This window comes from Berghia stephanieae, chromosome 7 (genome assembly GCF_034508935.2).
Source record: "Berghia stephanieae isolate SIO BIC M18660-M18661 chromosome 7, UCSD_Bste_1.3, whole genome shotgun sequence".
Lineage (NCBI taxonomy): Eukaryota > Metazoa > Mollusca > Gastropoda > Nudibranchia > Aeolidiidae > Berghia > Berghia stephanieae.
Window position 1 is genome coordinate 62,256,742 of NC_088366.1, and position 18,032 is coordinate 62,274,773.

At 35.5% G+C, this 18,032-nt stretch overlaps 1 protein-coding gene across 4 annotated transcripts in view; it reads right to left on the reverse strand.

Annotated features, from left to right (window-relative positions):
• Nucleotides 1–428: 428 nt before the first annotated feature.
• LOC144977617 (uncharacterized) overlaps nucleotides 429–18,032 on the reverse strand; it is a 28,581-nt gene continuing 10,977 nt past the window's right edge. Inside the window, exons 3-6 of one of the 4 annotated variants that reach the window (XM_078923012.1) lie at nucleotides 17,447–17,564; nucleotides 11,114–11,161; nucleotides 6,821–6,947; nucleotides 429–4,853 (exon numbers count right to left, since the gene is read on the reverse strand). In XM_078923012.1, coding sequence (XP_078779138.1) covers nucleotides 4,453–4,853; nucleotides 6,821–6,947; nucleotides 11,114–11,161; nucleotides 17,447–17,467 — 597 coding nt within the window. In that variant the 5' untranslated portion in view covers nucleotides 17,468–17,564 and the 3' untranslated portion in view covers nucleotides 429–4,452. Of the gene's footprint in view, nucleotides 4,854–6,820; nucleotides 6,948–11,113; nucleotides 12,296–17,446; nucleotides 17,565–18,032 lie in introns of all 4 variants that reach the window. The other 3 variants (XM_078923011.1, XM_078923013.1, XM_078923014.1) reach the window with 3 other exon arrangements.

The window sequence follows — 18,032 nt, forward strand, 5'->3', positions numbered from 1 at the left end:
CTTCAGTCACACAAAATACATATAAACACGAAAATTCATGCACATGATTTCACACACACACACACACACACATACACACACATACAAATACACATACACAAACATTCATCCTCATCAGTCTCACACAAACATGCACATACAAAAACAGACAAAAAATCATACATATTCAGTCTCACACACACACACACACACTCACACACACACTCAATCACACACAAAGAGAGAGGCAATAAAAAACAGCATACACAATCTATCACACAATCAATCACCCCCCCCCCCCCCCCCGAACACACACAAACATACACAGACACAGATTCAAATACTTTCGGTCACACAAACAAAGACACATACAAACAAACATTTATACACATTCAGTCACACAAAGACACACACAACACATGCATACACATTTTGCCACACGAGCACATTACTACCCCCCCCCTCCCCCCACATTAATGTCACAAAAACATAAACATTCAAACACATTATGTCACAAAAACACAAACATTCATATTCATTCTGTCACAAAAACACAAACATTCATATTCATTCTGTCACAAAAACACAAACATTTATACACATTCTGTCACAAAAACACAAACATTCATATTCATTCTGTCACAAAAACACAAACATTTATACACATTCTGTCACAAAAAACACAAACATTCATACACATTCTGTCACAAAAACACAAATATTCATACACATTCTGTCACAAAAAACAAACATTCATACACATTCTGTCACAAAACACAAACATTCATATTCATTCTGTCACAAAAACACAAACATTCATACACATTCTGTCACAAAAACACAAACATTCATACACATTCTGTCACAAAACACAAACTTTCTTATTCATTCTTTCACAAAAACACAAACATTCATATTCATTCTGTCACAAAAACACAAACATTCATACATATTCTGTCACAAAAACACAAATATTCATACACATTCTGTCACAAAAAACAAACATTTATACACATTCTGTCACAAAACACAAACATTCATATTCATTCTGTCACAAAAACACAAACATTCATACACATTCTGTCACAAAAACACAAACATTCATACACATTCTGTCACAAAAACACAAACATTTATACACATTCTGTCACAAAAAACACAAACATTCATATTCATTCTGTCACAAAAACACAAACATTCTTATTCATTCTGTCACAAAAAATACAAACATTTATACACATTCTGTCACAAAAAATACAAACATTCATACACATTCTGTCACAAAAACACAAACATTCATACACATTCTGTCACAAAAAACACAAACATTCATACACATTCTGTCACAAAAAACAAACATTCATATTCATTCTGTCACAAAAACACAAACATTCCTATTCATTCTGTCACAAAAACACAAACATTCCTATTCATTCTGTCACAAAAACACAAACATTCATACACATTCTGTCACAAAAACACAAACATTCATACACATTCTGTCACAAAAACACAAACATTCATACACATTCTGTCACAAAAACACAAACATTCTTATTCATTCTGTCACAAAAACACAAACATTTATACACATTCTGTCACAAAAAATACAAACATTCATACACATTCTGTCACAAAAACACAAACAGTCATACACATTCTGTCACAAAAACACAAACATTTATACACATTCTGTCACAAAAAATACAAACATTCATACACATTCTGTCACAAAAACACAAACTATCATACACATTCTGTCACAAAAACACAAACATTCATATTCATTCTGTCACAAAAACACAAACATTCTTATTCATTCTGTCACAAAAACACAAACATTTATACACATTCTGTCACAAAAACACAAACATTCATACACATTCTGTCACAAAAACACAAACATTCATTGCAACACATTTAGGTCATATCAGCACCAATAAAAAGGAAAAAATGGGAAAGTAAAACGTTCTGGAATAACAACTAAAGCATCTAAAGGAGAATAGGTTCAAATGTAGATTCCAAGAGCACACTATCAAAGTACTCAGTTTGAGATCACTAAAAGTCTCATACAGACATAAGCAAAGGTCCCTACTAAGAGGAATATACTCAAATGTTTACAAATCATATATAATATGTAAACAAAACATAATACACTGCATAACAGAGAGATGATTTACAAGGGAAAAAAATATCATCTCCCAAAACTAACTATACATTTGACTGTTTCCCTCCCAGCCAGGGTATCCGGTCAGGGCCAGGACAAAACTAAGTAATCTCATTCCAAGACAAAGACAGAAAGCAAGTTGAAAAGCAGATATAAGGGGAGAGAAGACACAGTAAGTACCTCCCTGCCCACTATGGGAGGTCTGGAACCCATCCAGAAAGCATTCAACATTTATATAATATATACACAGTCACATAAACAAACACACAGACAGACACACATACAAAACATACAACATTCATTATATAATATATACACAGTCAAACAAGCAGACAGACAGACACACAGACACACATATGGACAAAGCATACAACATTCATATAATATATACACAGTCAAACAAACAGACAGACAGACACATATATAGACAAATCATCACCATTCATAGAATATATACACAGTCACACAAACAAACACACAGACAGACACACATATAGACAGAGCAAACATCGTTCATATAAAATACACAGTCGGAGACAGACAGAGAGACAGACACACATATAGACAAAGCATGCAACATTCAAATAATATACACAGTCACACAGACAGACACACTATCACATCTATGGACGAATAATACAATTAGATATAATGCAGAGACGCCAACTTTAAATTTGGCTCACAGGAATTTCAGACACCACTCGGAGGAATTATAATTCCGAAAGAGGAATTCCCGCACACAAAAGGGAATTGGGATGGTTTTTGGCATTGTGTTTACATATTCTGCTCCCACTGTGTGGAACGCTCGTTAAACAAACACTAGAAGACATCGTCAATCTCTGTCCTCTTTTAAAGTCTCTTTGAAGACAGAGTGTTTCCTTTCAGTTTTCTGTGAGTGATTTTATTGATTTTACTGAACGATATTTATAATCACATGTGCATAGAGATGAATAAACGCTTCCGGGCACTTTTGGTGGAAAGGGGCGCTATAGAAATTATGCATTATTATTATTATTATTATTATTATTATTATTATTATTATTATTATTATTATTATTATTATTATTATTATTATTACTATTATTATTTTTGTTATATTATTATTATTATTATTATTATTATTATTATTATTATTATTATTATTATTATTATTATTATTATTATCATTATTATTATTAATGTGAATTATTATTGGGAATGAGATTAACGGAAGAGTAGCGTCCCTTGATTGGACGTCACCCATAGTCGGTGACGTCACCGGCGGAAAAGTTATTAGAGAGAGAACGTCATGTTGGTTGTGCGCATGCGTCTCTCTTCCTTTTGTATATACAGCGCCACACAAACAAAATAATATATACACAGTCAAACAAACACACAGACAGACACACAAATAAACAAGCATACAATATTCAAATAATATATACATAGTCAAACAAACAGACAGACAGACTTACATACATATAGACAAGCATATAGACAATCATACAAATACACAACACACACACACACACACACACATTATATAAATAAATATCACACATACACGCATACATACATACACACGACCAGACACACATACACACTCACAAACATATAAATACACACAGACATATAAACACACATACATACACACAGACATACAAACACACATACACACATAGACATACACACATACAAACACACAGACATAGACACAAACACACACACATACAAGCACACCGACATACACAGAATTAAACCATAGATCTAGTGGATAGACATGTAGTCTTACCACTAGAACACATGATAAATTAGTGTATCTTACAACGATAACATTTACAACAAGAGATGAAGTGAGTAGAAAAGTGCCAGAAGACAATAGAGAATAATATTTTTTTTGCGGCGGTGATGGGGTTTGAACCCGGGACCTAATACGACACCTCCGCCTGGCCAGTGAAAGCGTGACTCTACTGTATGAGCTATCCACGAAACCAAAAAAAAATTCGTATCAAACTCAAGTCATTCACTACTAGAGTTCTCTCTCACCGACTACTGGAGATCGCGGGTCCAACACACACAACCCGCGAAGTCAGTTGGCCAGCAATTAAGCTTAATAGCCAATATTCTCAACACAAACATATAACATAGACACAATTGAGAAATTGAGTATGCTCCGGTATATGAGGTGAATTTTTAATTCAGAAAAGTGAGTGGAGCAGGCACTTATGTTGGTAACAACAAGAGATGAAGTGAGTAGAAAAGTGCCAGAAGACAACAGAGAATAAAAATCTCCACTTCCTGGTCCATTCACTTTTCTGAATTAACATTTACAACACATCTTTAAAGTAACCAACAAACCTAATCCTCAGATGACATTTCCCCTGGACTCCAACAACCTCCACCCACACATTCTCATCTTCACGAAACACACCCAATATATCCCTGTAATCTGCACCATCTACCGTCGTCTTAGAGACCATCAAATCCTTCTCACCCCCATTTCTACTACAACATAAATATGACTCCACAGTACCCTTCCCATCTATCGACATTACAACTAAAAAACAATAATCCCCATATTTTTGGACATAAAACCGGCCTGTTAATTCACTCATGAATGGAGACTTTGTTCTAACTTGATCAAATCCCCGTAACTGTATTCTATCTCCTTTCTTCACTTTCATGGATTTTGATCTCTGGTAATCAAACAGACATTTCGGTTTGATTTCTGTGGGGAGATGGGATGGAGAATAAATGTAAAAACAAAAATAGTTTTAATGCAGCCATTTTATTTTAGGATCATTTAAAATGCGAAAATATTCCTTTCCACCCATATCCCCACCCTTCCCTCTCATTTACTCTGTCCAACACTACAATATCCACCCCTACCCCCACTCTTAACTCTCATTTACTCTGTCCAACACTACAATATCCACTCCCTTCCCCACCCTTCCCTCCAAATTTACTCTGTCCAACACTACAATATCCACCCCTACCCCCACCATTCCCTCTCATTAACTCTGTCCAACACTACAATATCCACCCCTACCCCCCCCCCACCCTTCCCTCTCATTTACTCTGTCCAACACAACAATATCCACCCCTACCCCCACCCTACCTTCTCATTTACTCTGTCCAGGACTACAATATCCCCTTCCCCACCCCGAACCCTTCCCTCTCATTTACACTGTCCAACACTACAATATCCACCCCCATCCCCACCCTTCCCTTTCATTTACTTTGTCCAAAAGTACAATATTCCCCTCCCCCACCCTTCCCTCTCATTTACTGTTTGCTCGTTAATTTGGGATAGAGTGAAGGAGAGAGAGAGAGAGAGAGAGAGAGAGAGAGAGAGAGAGAAAGAGGAGGAGGGAAAGAGGTAGCAAGGGAGAAAGAGATAGAGAAAGAGAGAGAGAGAGAGAGAGAGAGAGGGGGGAGAAAGAGAGAGAGGGACAGTGAGAGGGAGAGAGAGATAGAGAGAAGATGAGGGAGAAAGATAGAGCGAGAGAGAGGGAGAATGAGAAAGAATGAAAGATAGAAAGAAGGGGATGGATAGAGGGGCAGAGAGAGGTAGAAAGAGAGAGGGAAATAGAAAGGGATAGAGAGAGAGAAAAAGAGAGATGTAGAAAGAGAGAGGGAGAAAGAAACAGGTATAGAGAGAGGGGGAAAGAAATAAATTCATAAATATATATATATATATATATATATATATATATATATATATATATATATATATATATATATATATAAAGAGAGAGAGAAAGATATAAAAAGACAGAAAGTGTTTATCAAGAGAGAGAGAGAGAGAGAGAGAGAGAGAGAGAGAGTTATTAGGTCAGAAAAGAAGAGAATAAGAGAGAGAGAGAGAGACAGAGAGAGAGAGATAAATAGATAGAGAGAGTGAATGAGAAACCAACATTCAGGGAGAGAGACTATAGCAGAGAGAGAGAAGTGAGGAACAGAGAGAGAGAGAGAGAGATAGAGAGAGAGAAAGGAACAGAGAGACAGAGAGAGAGACAGAGAGAGAGAGAGAAAGATAGATAGATAGAGAGAAAGGAACACAGAGAGAGAGAGACAGAGAGAGAGAGAGAGAGAGAGAGAGAGAGAGAGAGAGAGAAAGCCATTTCCATTTAGAAATGAAATAAAAGAGAGCCCCCTCCCCCTCCCCCACCCCCAAACTCTTCTCTCTATCCCCCCACCCACCTTCTCATATCTCATTCATGCCTCTTCCTTCACCTCACCCTTCCCTCCTTCCAAAAAGCCTAAGCACCATCTCATACCAAATCCACATACCTACATTCCTTCTATTATTTGCCCTCCACTCATCGCCTTGGCAGATGATACAAGAGCACAAGCCCCATCGGATAGAGGGCTTTGCGGTCTAGTGGTATAACATTTGCTTTCGGATCGGAAGGTCCTGGGTTCGAGCCTCGCTCGGCGCATAGTTGAGTCCTTGGAAAAGGCTCTTTACTCACATTTTCTCACCGTACTCAGGTGTAAAATGAGTACCTGGCCGTTAACAGCGTTGTCTTTGTCCGAAAATTGTGATATCGCCTAACAGGCGTCATGTCCCGTCCTACATGTTAAATGTTGATGTTGACCAGGGACCCATTGTTAAGCGCTTTGAGCACATTTAGTGGACATTGCGCTATATAAAGCTCACTTTTTTATTTATTTTAAAATCCACATACACACCTTCTATCTTTTTTCTTTTACTCATCACCTTGGCAGGTGTGGCAGGTGATACAAGAGCACAAGCCCGACCGGATAGAGGGCTTAGGCTTTGACCAGGCGTGGATGTACTTGCATTTTCCTTGATCTCCTGCCATGGTTTTGAACACAAAGATAAAACAAATTATGGTGGAGAGATGGTAAAAAGTTGAACAGATTGACATGGACCAATCAAAACGTTTCTGTTCTTCTGGTTATATCCAATAGACAATTATTTGTAATAACCAATGTCCACCCTATCTATATCCAATAGACAATTATTTGTAATAACCAATGTCCACCCTATCTATATCCAATAGACAATTATTTGTAATAACCAATGTCCACCCTATCTATATCCAATAGACAATTATTTGTAATAACCAACGTCCACCCTATCTATATCTAATAAGACCATTATTTGTAATAACCAATGTCCACCCTATCTATATCTAATAAGACCATTATTTGTAATAACCAATGTCCACCCTATCTATATCCAATAGACAATTATTTGTAATAACCAATGTCCACCCTATCTATATACTAATAAGACCATTATTTGTAATAACCAATGTCCACCCTATCTATATCTAATAAGACCATTATTTGTAATAACCAATGTCCACCCTATCTATATCCAATAGAAAATTATTTGTAATAACCAATGTCCACCCTATCTATATCTAATAAGACCATTATTTGTAATAACCAATGTCCACCCTATCTATATCTAATAAGACCATTATTTGTAATAACCAATGTCCACCCTATCTATATCTAATAAGACCATTATTTGTAATAACCAATGTCCACCCTATCTATATCTAATAAGACCATTATTTGTAATAACCAATGTCCACCCTATCTATATCTAATAAGACCATTATTTGTAATAACCAATGTCCACCCTATCTATATCTAATAAGACCATTATTTGTAATAACCAACGTCCACCCTATCTATATCTAATAGACCATTATTTGTAATAACCAATGTCCACCCTATCTATATCTAATAAGACCATTATTTGTAATAACCAATGTCCACCCTATCTATATCTAATAAGACCATTATTTGTAATAACCAATGTCCACCCTATCTATATCTAATAAGACCATTATTTGTAATAACCAATGTCCACCCTATCTATATCCAATAGACAATTATTTGTAATAACCAACGTCCACCCTATCTATATCTAATAAGACCATTATTTGTAATAACCAATGTCCACCCTATCTATATCTAATAAGACCATTATTTGTAATAACCAATGTCCACCCTATCTATATCTAATAAGACCATTATTTGTAATAACCAATGTCCACCCTATCTTTATCTAATAAGACCATTATTTGTAATAACCAATGTCCACCCTATCTATATCTAATAAGACCATTATTTGTAATAACCAATGTCCACCCTATCTATATCTAATAGACCATTGTTTGTAATAACCAATGTCCACCCTATCTTTATCTAATAAGACCATTATTTGTAATAACCAATGTCCACCCTATCTATATCTAATAAGACCATTATTTGTAATAACCAATGTCCACCCTATCTATATCTAATAAGACCATTATTTGTAATAACCAATGTCCACCCTATCTATATCTAATAAGACCATTATTTGTAATAACCAATGTCCACCCTATCTATATCTAATAAGACCATTAGTTGTAATAACCAATGTCCACCCTATCTATATCTAATAAGACCATTATTTGTAATAACCAATGTCCACCCAATTTTTGCTTGTTTATCATTCTTGTTTCTTGCCATCAAATTTTATGATTTATCTGCCACCCAACTCAGGACGAGTCGAATCCAGAATCATACCGCACCAGACATGGTAGAGTCCAAAGATTATAGATAAAGGATAATGTCTAATAAAATGATCATAAAAAATATTCCTTTTATCCATCTCCGAGGGGAAATTTATCTTTAGGGTCTATTCCAAGAGAAGACTGGAATAACCCATGTGTCAGCCGCAGTACAGCACCACAAAGTGAGCTAAGGTGAGGTGACTTGCTCAAGGCCACACAACGAGGCGGGTAGTCGAACTCGGTACCTTTTGGGTACGAAGCAAAGACCGTACCGCTGAGCCATGCAGCCAAGCAGTCACAGAAAAGTAAAACAAATGAAATTTGGTCAAGCAGAAACCAAAATTAATGGTTTCAACTATTTATTCTAATCAGTGACCTTTATAAAGTGCAATACGCAGTAAATGTTCTAAAATCCCTTTACAGTGGGTCCCAAGCCAAGAGCATCACTTAACATGTAGGATGAGACCTATACGTATGACTAAATATATATCGTTAGGTCTGATCCAATTATGGGAATCTTTGGATTCAACACACCTAAGACTCTTCCCTATGACTGTGTTTAAAGGTGGCATGGATTGTACATATCAATATCGTTGTGTGTCGTTGGGTCTCATCCAATTATGGGAATCTTTGGATTCAATACGCCTAAGACTCTTCCCTATGACTGTGTTTAAAGTGGTATGGATTGTACATATCAATATCGTTGTGTGTCGTTGGGTCTCATCCAATTATGGGAATCTTTGGATTCAATACACCTAAGACTCTTCCCTATGACTGTGTTTAAAGGTGGTATGGATTGTACATATCAATATCGTTGTGTGTCGTTGGGTCTCATCCAATTATGGGAATCTTTGGATTCAATACGCCTAAGACTCTTCCCTATGACTGTGTTTAAAGGTGGTATGGATTGTACATATCAATATCGTTGTGTGTCGTTGGGTCTGATCCAATTATGGGAATCTTTGGATTCAACACACCTAAGACTCTTCCCTATGACTGTGTTTAAAGGTGGTATGGATTGTACATATCAATATCGTTGTGTGTCGTTGGGTCTCATCCAATTATGGGAATCTTTGGATTCAATACGCCTAAGACTCCTCCCTATGACTGTGTTTAAAGGTGGTATGGATTGTACATATCAATATCGTTGTGTGTCGTTGGGTCTCATCCAATTATGGGAATCTTTGGATTCAATACGCCTAAGACTCTTCCCTATGACTGTGTTTAAAGGTGGTATGGATTGTACATATCAATATCGTTGTGTGTCGTTGGGTCTCATCCAATTATGGGAATCTTTGGATTCAATACGCCTAAGACTCTTCCCTATGACTGTGTTTAAAGGTGGTATGGATTGTACATATCAATATCGTTGTGTGTCGTTGGGTCTGATCCAATTATGGGAATCTTTGGATTCAACACACCTAAGACTCTTCCCTATGACTGTGTTTAAAGGTGGCATGGATTGTACATATCAATATCGTTGTGTGTCGTTGGGTCTCATCCAATTATGGGAATCTTTGGATTCAATACGCCTAAGACTCTTCCCTATGACTGTGTTTAAAGGTGGTATGGATTGTACATATCAATATCGTTGTGTGTCGTTGGGTCTGATCCAATTATGGGAATCTTTGGATTCAACACACCTAAGACTCTTCCCTATGACTGTGTTTAAAGGTGGCATGGATTGTACATATCAATATCGTTGTGTGTCGTTGGGTCTCATCCAATTATGGGAATCTTTGGATTCAATACGCCTAAGACTCTTCCCTATGACTGTGTTTAAAGGTGGTATGGATTGTACATATCAATATCGTTGTGTGTCGTTGGGTCTCATCCAATTATGGGAATCTTTGGATTCAATACGCCTAAGACTCTTCCCTATGACTGTGTTTAAAGGTGGTATGGATTGTACATATCAATATCGTTGTGTGTCGTTGGGTCTCATCCAATTATGGGAATCTTTGGATTCAATACGCCTAAGACTCTTCCCTATGACTGTGTTTAAAGGTGGTATGGATTGTACATATCAATATCGTTGTGTGTCGTTGGGTCTCATCCAATTATGGGAATCTTTGGATTCAATACGCCTAAGACTCTTCCCTATGACTGTGTTTAAAGGTGGTATGGATTGTACATATCAATATCGTTTTGTGTCGTTGGGTCTCATCCAATTATGGGAATCTTTGGATTCAATACGCCTAAGACTCTTATGACTGTGTTTAAAGGTGGTATGGATTGTACATATCAATATCGTTTTGTGTCGTTGGGTAACATCCAATTACACTATGAGATGGAGTGACTTAAAGAAAGATCAAGGTCCTGTCCAAATGAACGATACTGGACAGTGAACGATACTGGACAGAGCACAAAATGTAACAAACAATCGAAAAACCTCAAACATGTAACCAGGTCCAGACTGGACAGAAACCCGTCATGTTCCTACCTGCTCATCCATCTTTGTTTGGAGTCCAACGAGCATATTTTTTCTGTGCTGTGAACAGGAACAATAATAGTTGTTGTTTTAAATTATATATTGTCTCAATGGGTGGATTAAAACCTCACCATACAAGTCTCGCTATACAGATAACCTATTACTCTTCTTCTTCTTCTTCTTCTTCAAGTACAAGTCTGTGCCAGACATCGGTGATCATGGTACGCCATTCATCTCTCTGATCAGATAACCTCAGAAACCTAATATTACTCTTCTCTTTCTTTGTCACCCTCCTGTTCAAACTATTCAAATATGTTTTTTCTCGGTCTATCTTTACTCTGTGAGAGCAAGTTGTTCAATACATTTTTGTCGATTTAGGTGCCCTAATTGCATTTGTCTTTTTCTTATTGTACGAACTAATAACCTTTTAGTTTCAGCTTGCTCTAATACTTCTTCATTAGTTTTCTTCTCTGTCCATGAGATTCTTAACAGCCTTCTAAATAAATCGCATTTCTGCTGCCTCCAGTTTCTTTCTAATGTCTTCTGTAATTGTCCAGCTTTCACAGCCATATAATAATACTGACCATGCATAGGCCTTCAAAATCCTATGTTTTGTTGTCATTGAGATATTGTGGTTTTTTTAAAAATTAGACTCATTTTATTAAAACTATCTTTAGCTATTGCAATTTCTCGTTTTATTTCTGTGCTATATCAGCCATCTGAAGTTATTGTGTATCCAAGATATTTAAATGTCTGAATTTGTTTTATAGTTTCTCCTTTGATTATTAAGTTACATGTTGGATTTCTTTCTCTCCTTGATACAACCATGCATTCTGTCTTTTTTACATTTAAATATAACCCCATAGGTTCTCTCTCTCTCTCTCTCTCTCTCTCTCTCTCTCTCTCTCTCTCTCTCTGTGTGTGTGTGTGTGTGTGTGTGTGTGTAACTACTTTATTATGGAGTAATTGTAAAATTTCTTTTGAGTCTGAAATCAGTGCTGTGCCATCTGCATATCTTATATTGTTGATATTCTCACCATTGATCTTAATACCTACCTATCTCCTAATGTTCTAATAATTGTTTCGCTGTAGATATTACAAGGGTCTGGTGACAAAACACATCCTTGTCTAACACCTCGTTTAATTTGTTTATATTTACTGAATTCTCCTCCAATCCTGACGGTTGCACTATTACTGTAACAGGGATTATGTGAAATTCCATTTATACATAGACTGTTTGTGTTTGAGTAAATCTCACCAGGAATAGTAATCAACTATCGTGACCAACACACCAAATTTTGTGTAACCAATGGTTGATTGTAGTTGGTCAGAGAGAATATATTGAGTACTAATCACCATAAAGGTAGTAGACTATTATAATAATATTATCTCATTGACGTCAACAGTCTCTCTCTCGCTCTCTCTCTCTCTCTCTCTATATATATATATATATATATATATATATATATATATATATATATATATATAAATATATATATATATATGTATAAGAAAGAGAGAGAAAGAGAGAGAGAGAGAGAGAGAGAGAGAGAGAGTATAAAGAAAATTCCATCACGTGCACACTTACCAAAGATATAATTGAGATAATTACATAAATATTTGAAATAATAAATCAGAATATATAAATTTTTCATGATAATTTTACAAAATGTAAGGAGTTGATGTAAAAAAAAAAGAGTCATAGAGAACAAGTTGTTCCCCGACTGGACCCCAGAGATATTGAAACGTTCAGTGTCTGGTGAAACGTTGACTCGTAGCGCTCGACTTTCGCTTTCAACCTAGCGAGTACATCCATCGCCGTGTAAAAATAAGATTGGCTTTGCTTGATATCTGTTCCCAATGCTTCTTCCGAAATAAATAATTCTACGTTCTCTTCAGCAGAATTTAATGAGTTAAGACGATTTGTTAGATCTTCGATAGGGGTTTCTAACTGTTCTTTGATTGTATCGTGTTTTTCTAGTAATTCGTTTGCATTCTTCACAGCTTTAGTTAACCCCGTTCTACAAGTTGCTCGCCGGCGCTTCGATGTCACGAACTCCGCTTTAAACTATGTTACCTTGAAAAGAATTCAAAACAATCTAAAGTTCACTGTCCCGGGTTTCGGCACCAAAGATAAGAAACTGCAATCTAACTGCAAATGAAAATCAGAAACGTTATTCTTGAAACATATAAAACTGTGTCTACTCAGACATAAGTTTACCTACACAGACCGCCATTCTTGTCTTCTCTCTCTCTCTCTCTCTCTCTCTCTCTCTCTCTCTCTCTCTCTCTCTCTCTCTCTCTCTCTCTCTCTCTCTCTCTATATATATATATATATATATATATATATATATATATCATAAAAGGCATTAGGGGTCAAAAGGAATGTGGGGCTCTGTTAGGGATTATCGAATCTAACTTCCAAACAAAATTCACAACAAATACCTCTCGTGACATGTCATCCCTTTCATTTCTGACTTCCATGTTGGCCTTTTTAAGTTGAGAAATATGTAGAGATAAAAAATCATTTAATCTAGTAGGAAAAAGATTGGGTATTTTTATCCGGTTCCATGGATTAAATATCTCTGAGGCACTTTGTTGTCATTATAGGTTTAAATGACAGTGGCCATGATTATCTCAAAGATTGCCTTTAACAAAATGGTCTTTCTGGAATATCATAATCCTTTCCGGACTCAACCAAACACTGGGTGAAAGTTCACAGAAATCAATGTGCCTGAAAGACAAGTGCCATTTATGACGGGCCATTACAGTGTTGAGCACCAGTGTACAAGACCTGACAATCTTCCAAGGATGAAAAGTATATTCTATGAGGAAGCATTGAGAAAACAGTCTGGGAGAGTGAACTTCACTTCGGTAGATGACACAGAATGGTACCAAAAAAATAGTATTATAAATTTTGAAATTTGAAATCGAATATTTTCAGTTGTATTATAAAGAGAAATCATCCATGTATGCTTAAGTTTATTGGCATTACAGTTTATGTTTGAAGGCTACATTGTCAAAGATGTTAGTTTTTACTGTTTAACAAGTCCCTACTAACAGTTTAAATGTGATCTGAAACCATTTAAAGTATAAAGTTAGCTGATGTGCATAATTCTATACAAATTCTCAAGCAGGTATGAAAGTCGATAGTGAAAAGTCAGCGTTCCAAAACCAACTGAGATGAAAAATCTAGAAACAGGACCGGGAGGAATCATGTTCTAGAGCTAGATAACACACCCCGCCCCCTAATTAAACGATTCTTTAACAAAGAGAAAATTGAAGAACAAAAAAAAAGAAATTAAAATGAAAACTGAAAGCAAAAAGAAAAGAAATATAATTTTTAGGTTAAACGGCTGGCAACTTGCAATCTCTCCTCTGTTTTTTTCTTAACAAAAACAAAACATAACAAACAAACAAACAAAAAAGACAAAATTGTATCTATTTAATGATGTATCAAAAGATCTAAAACTTTTATTGAACCAAAAGAAAACTCTCTTTACTAGTGAAAACAAAAAAAAAGATCTTAAAACAAAACAAAAAGAGATAAAGAGAGTAATATCTAGTTGTAGAGACAAGTACAAAATAAAATTGAAAAATGCTTTTCTTCTGGGGATATACGGGACACGTGGCGGGGGCTTAAAACTGCTGTTAACTATAATCCAAAGCCCACGATTATATCAGAAGATATCGAAATTGAAACTCTAAATAAATTTTATTCAAGTTTCGACACAGCAAACAAATATGATATTGAAAATGAAAAACACAAATTAGACAGGGCTTTGGAAGATGAAATGACTGTTGAGGTCAGTGAAGAAGGAACGAGATTTGTATTTTCGAAACTAAACGAGAGGAAGGCTGCTGGGCCGGATGGATTGAAAGGAAAATTATTAAAACAATGTGCCCATCAGCTTTCCTCCCATTTATACACATATTTTTAACCTGTCCCTCCAATGCGTTTCGATCCATGAAATTTGGAAAACTTCAAAAATTATTCCTGTTCCAAAAAAAAAGACAAAATTGAATCAATGAACGATCTCAGACATATTCACTGCCTTCAATAGTCGTGAAATCTTTATAAAAACTTGTTCTTGTTAAAATTAGGAACGAGTTTATGCCATTTAGTGATATTTATATTGATAGTCATCAATTTGCTTACAAACCAGGACGTGGCAAAGAGGATGCTAGTCTGCTGTTTACAAACAACATTTACATGCATCTAGATCACGCTAAGAGCTATTGCAGATTGCTTTTTTGCAGATTTTTTTTCAGCGTCCAATACAATGTAACCTCAGTTGGTTGTTCAAAAATTGACTAGTCTGAATTTAAACAATTATATAATTGCTTGGGTGCTCGAATTTCTTACGGAGAGATCACAATATGTTCAATTAGGACAAAACATATCTTCCTGTATAACTACATATACTGGTGCCCCTCAAGGTTGTGTATTGTCCCCTGTATTATTCGCAATATACACGAATGACTGTAGAAGTCAAAACCTGAGTGTACCTTTAATAAAGTTTGCAGATGACACCGCTCTTCAAGGCCTCATTACAAATGGCAACGAAGTGGCTTATAGGCAAGAAATAGATAGATTTGTGTCTTGGTGAGATGCCCACCACCGAGAGCTTAACATAAACAAGACAAAGGAGCTAGTGATTGACTTTAGGAGAGTAAAGGAACCGATAGAACCGTTAAAACTAAAGGATCAATTCGTCCAGCGAGTTCCTCACTACAAATACCTTGGTGTAACGATTGATGACAGGCTCAAGTGGGATGAAAACTTGAAAATAATTAGGCATAAGATGTGCAGACGGACCTATTTTTTTATCAAAACTTTCTCAGTTTAGAATAGATAAAACCCTCTGCACAATATTTTATAGAGCAGTAATCGAAAGTGTCTTGTCATTTTGTATAACAGCCTGAGGAGGCAATTGCTTAGCAGTGGAAAGGAACAAAATAAATTAAAATATTTAAAAATCCATTAAACGCTATATAAATGAGGTTGACGATGTAGATCTTTTATACGAGAAATTTTGTATTTGTAAAATAACTAAAATATTAAATGACCAGAATCATCCACTAAGACCATCAGTATTTATGTCAGGAAGGAGTGGTCGCCCTTTCTTTATTTCAACGAAAACAGAGAGACACCGAAAATATTTTCTGCCGTCCAGTATTAGGCTTCATAACAACAAGCAATAATCATTTTATATAATTATTTCGCATTTTTACTTTCAAAAACTGTAAATATTAATTTATTAATTTATTTGTTTTGCAATCCTTTCAATTTTCAATTTATAGTGACAGTTTTAACTATTTTACAGTGTTGAAATTATTCATATTATAAAGCGCGGCTCTGGTTATGGAGCTGCTCCTTGTTTATATATACATCCTATTTCCATTGTATTTTTATATTATTGTGTAAATTATAACACGTCTGTACAAAAAATGTCCTTTTTGGGATGCATTATTATTATTATTATTATTATTATTATTATTATTATTATTATTATTATTATTATTATTATTATTATTATTATTATTATTATTATTATTATTATTATTATTATTATTATTATATTATTATTATGTGTATGCAAGCACGATCGTTGGATAAAAAATTAAAAGTGAGAAATTTGTGAAATAGTCTATTGAAAAGTAGACTACCAGAAAATCCGGAAATCCTAATAATTCGGAAAGATTTACATCCCTGAAAATCAAAACAGGTCTGCTTTACCGGTTATAAAAAATCTGGTCAAAGCGGAGACCGTCCAAATCAAACAAGGTTTATTTCAATCTATTAAAATCAAAACAGGTCTGGTGTGCTGATATTTCCCAGTATTGAAATTTAACATTCCGGCAATACGGTCATTTAAAAGCTGGCAAAATAGTCAAAATGCCATCAGGCAATTATTATGATTACCACAAAAAAAAACCCCGACAATACCGGCCACCAAACTGTCACACATGAACCAAACTTACTGAAGCAAACTTTACTTTGGAGCATCATTTTCAAATCTTTTTCTCCTCACATCTGAATCATTTCTCATGGGAATTAGAGAAGCCCCAATATTTGAACGTTTTTAATAAAAGTTAAAATAATTCTTTTTTTTTACCACAACATATTTTATTGTAGCGATCAATTGAGGCTCATTCAAAATAATATATTGCATCCTGCGCGCATGTGTGTGTGTGTGTGTTGTGTGTGTGTGTTCCTAATTGTTGCACACTTGTGTGAAAAGCACATCAAGCATTAACTATCTAGTTCTGGTGAAACACTATAAACTCATTATCTATTACTATTATTATTGTCACGTAGCCCAAACAAACAACATATATTACCTCCCTTGCCATGGCGTCCATTTCTTTCTGTCTCTTCTTATCTTTTTTCAACCAACTCTTCAACTGTCTTTTCCAGTCCAGGATTTAAACAGAAGAGGGCGCCCCTCCTCAAATCAAACTTACAAAATACATAATAATAAGTTTATTGGGTCACTGTGTTCCAGTGCATAATATTCCTGATTGAAACAACTCTCTCTCTCTCTCTCTCTCTCTCTCTCTCTCTCTCTCTCTCTCTCTCTCTCTCTCTCTCTCTCTCTCTCTCTCTCTCTCTCTCTCTCTCTCGATCGATCGATCCGTCGATTTAATATTGGACAATAAAATAAAATTCTTGCTTACCTCCCTTTTCATGACATGAAATGTTTCCACCAAATCTTCATTTTTTTCGTACAAATTACTCACTGCACTTTTTAATTGCGCAATTTCTCCCAAAGCCTTCTTTTGTTGTAGGAAAAGAGAAAAGGAGATAAAAGCAAATTCCATATCATTGGCTGTTTGATTTTAAGAGTTACATGCAACACATTGAGGCCATTTCAGCGCCAGTAAAAAAAGGAAGAACATGAGATAGTCAAAATAATCTAGAATTCTA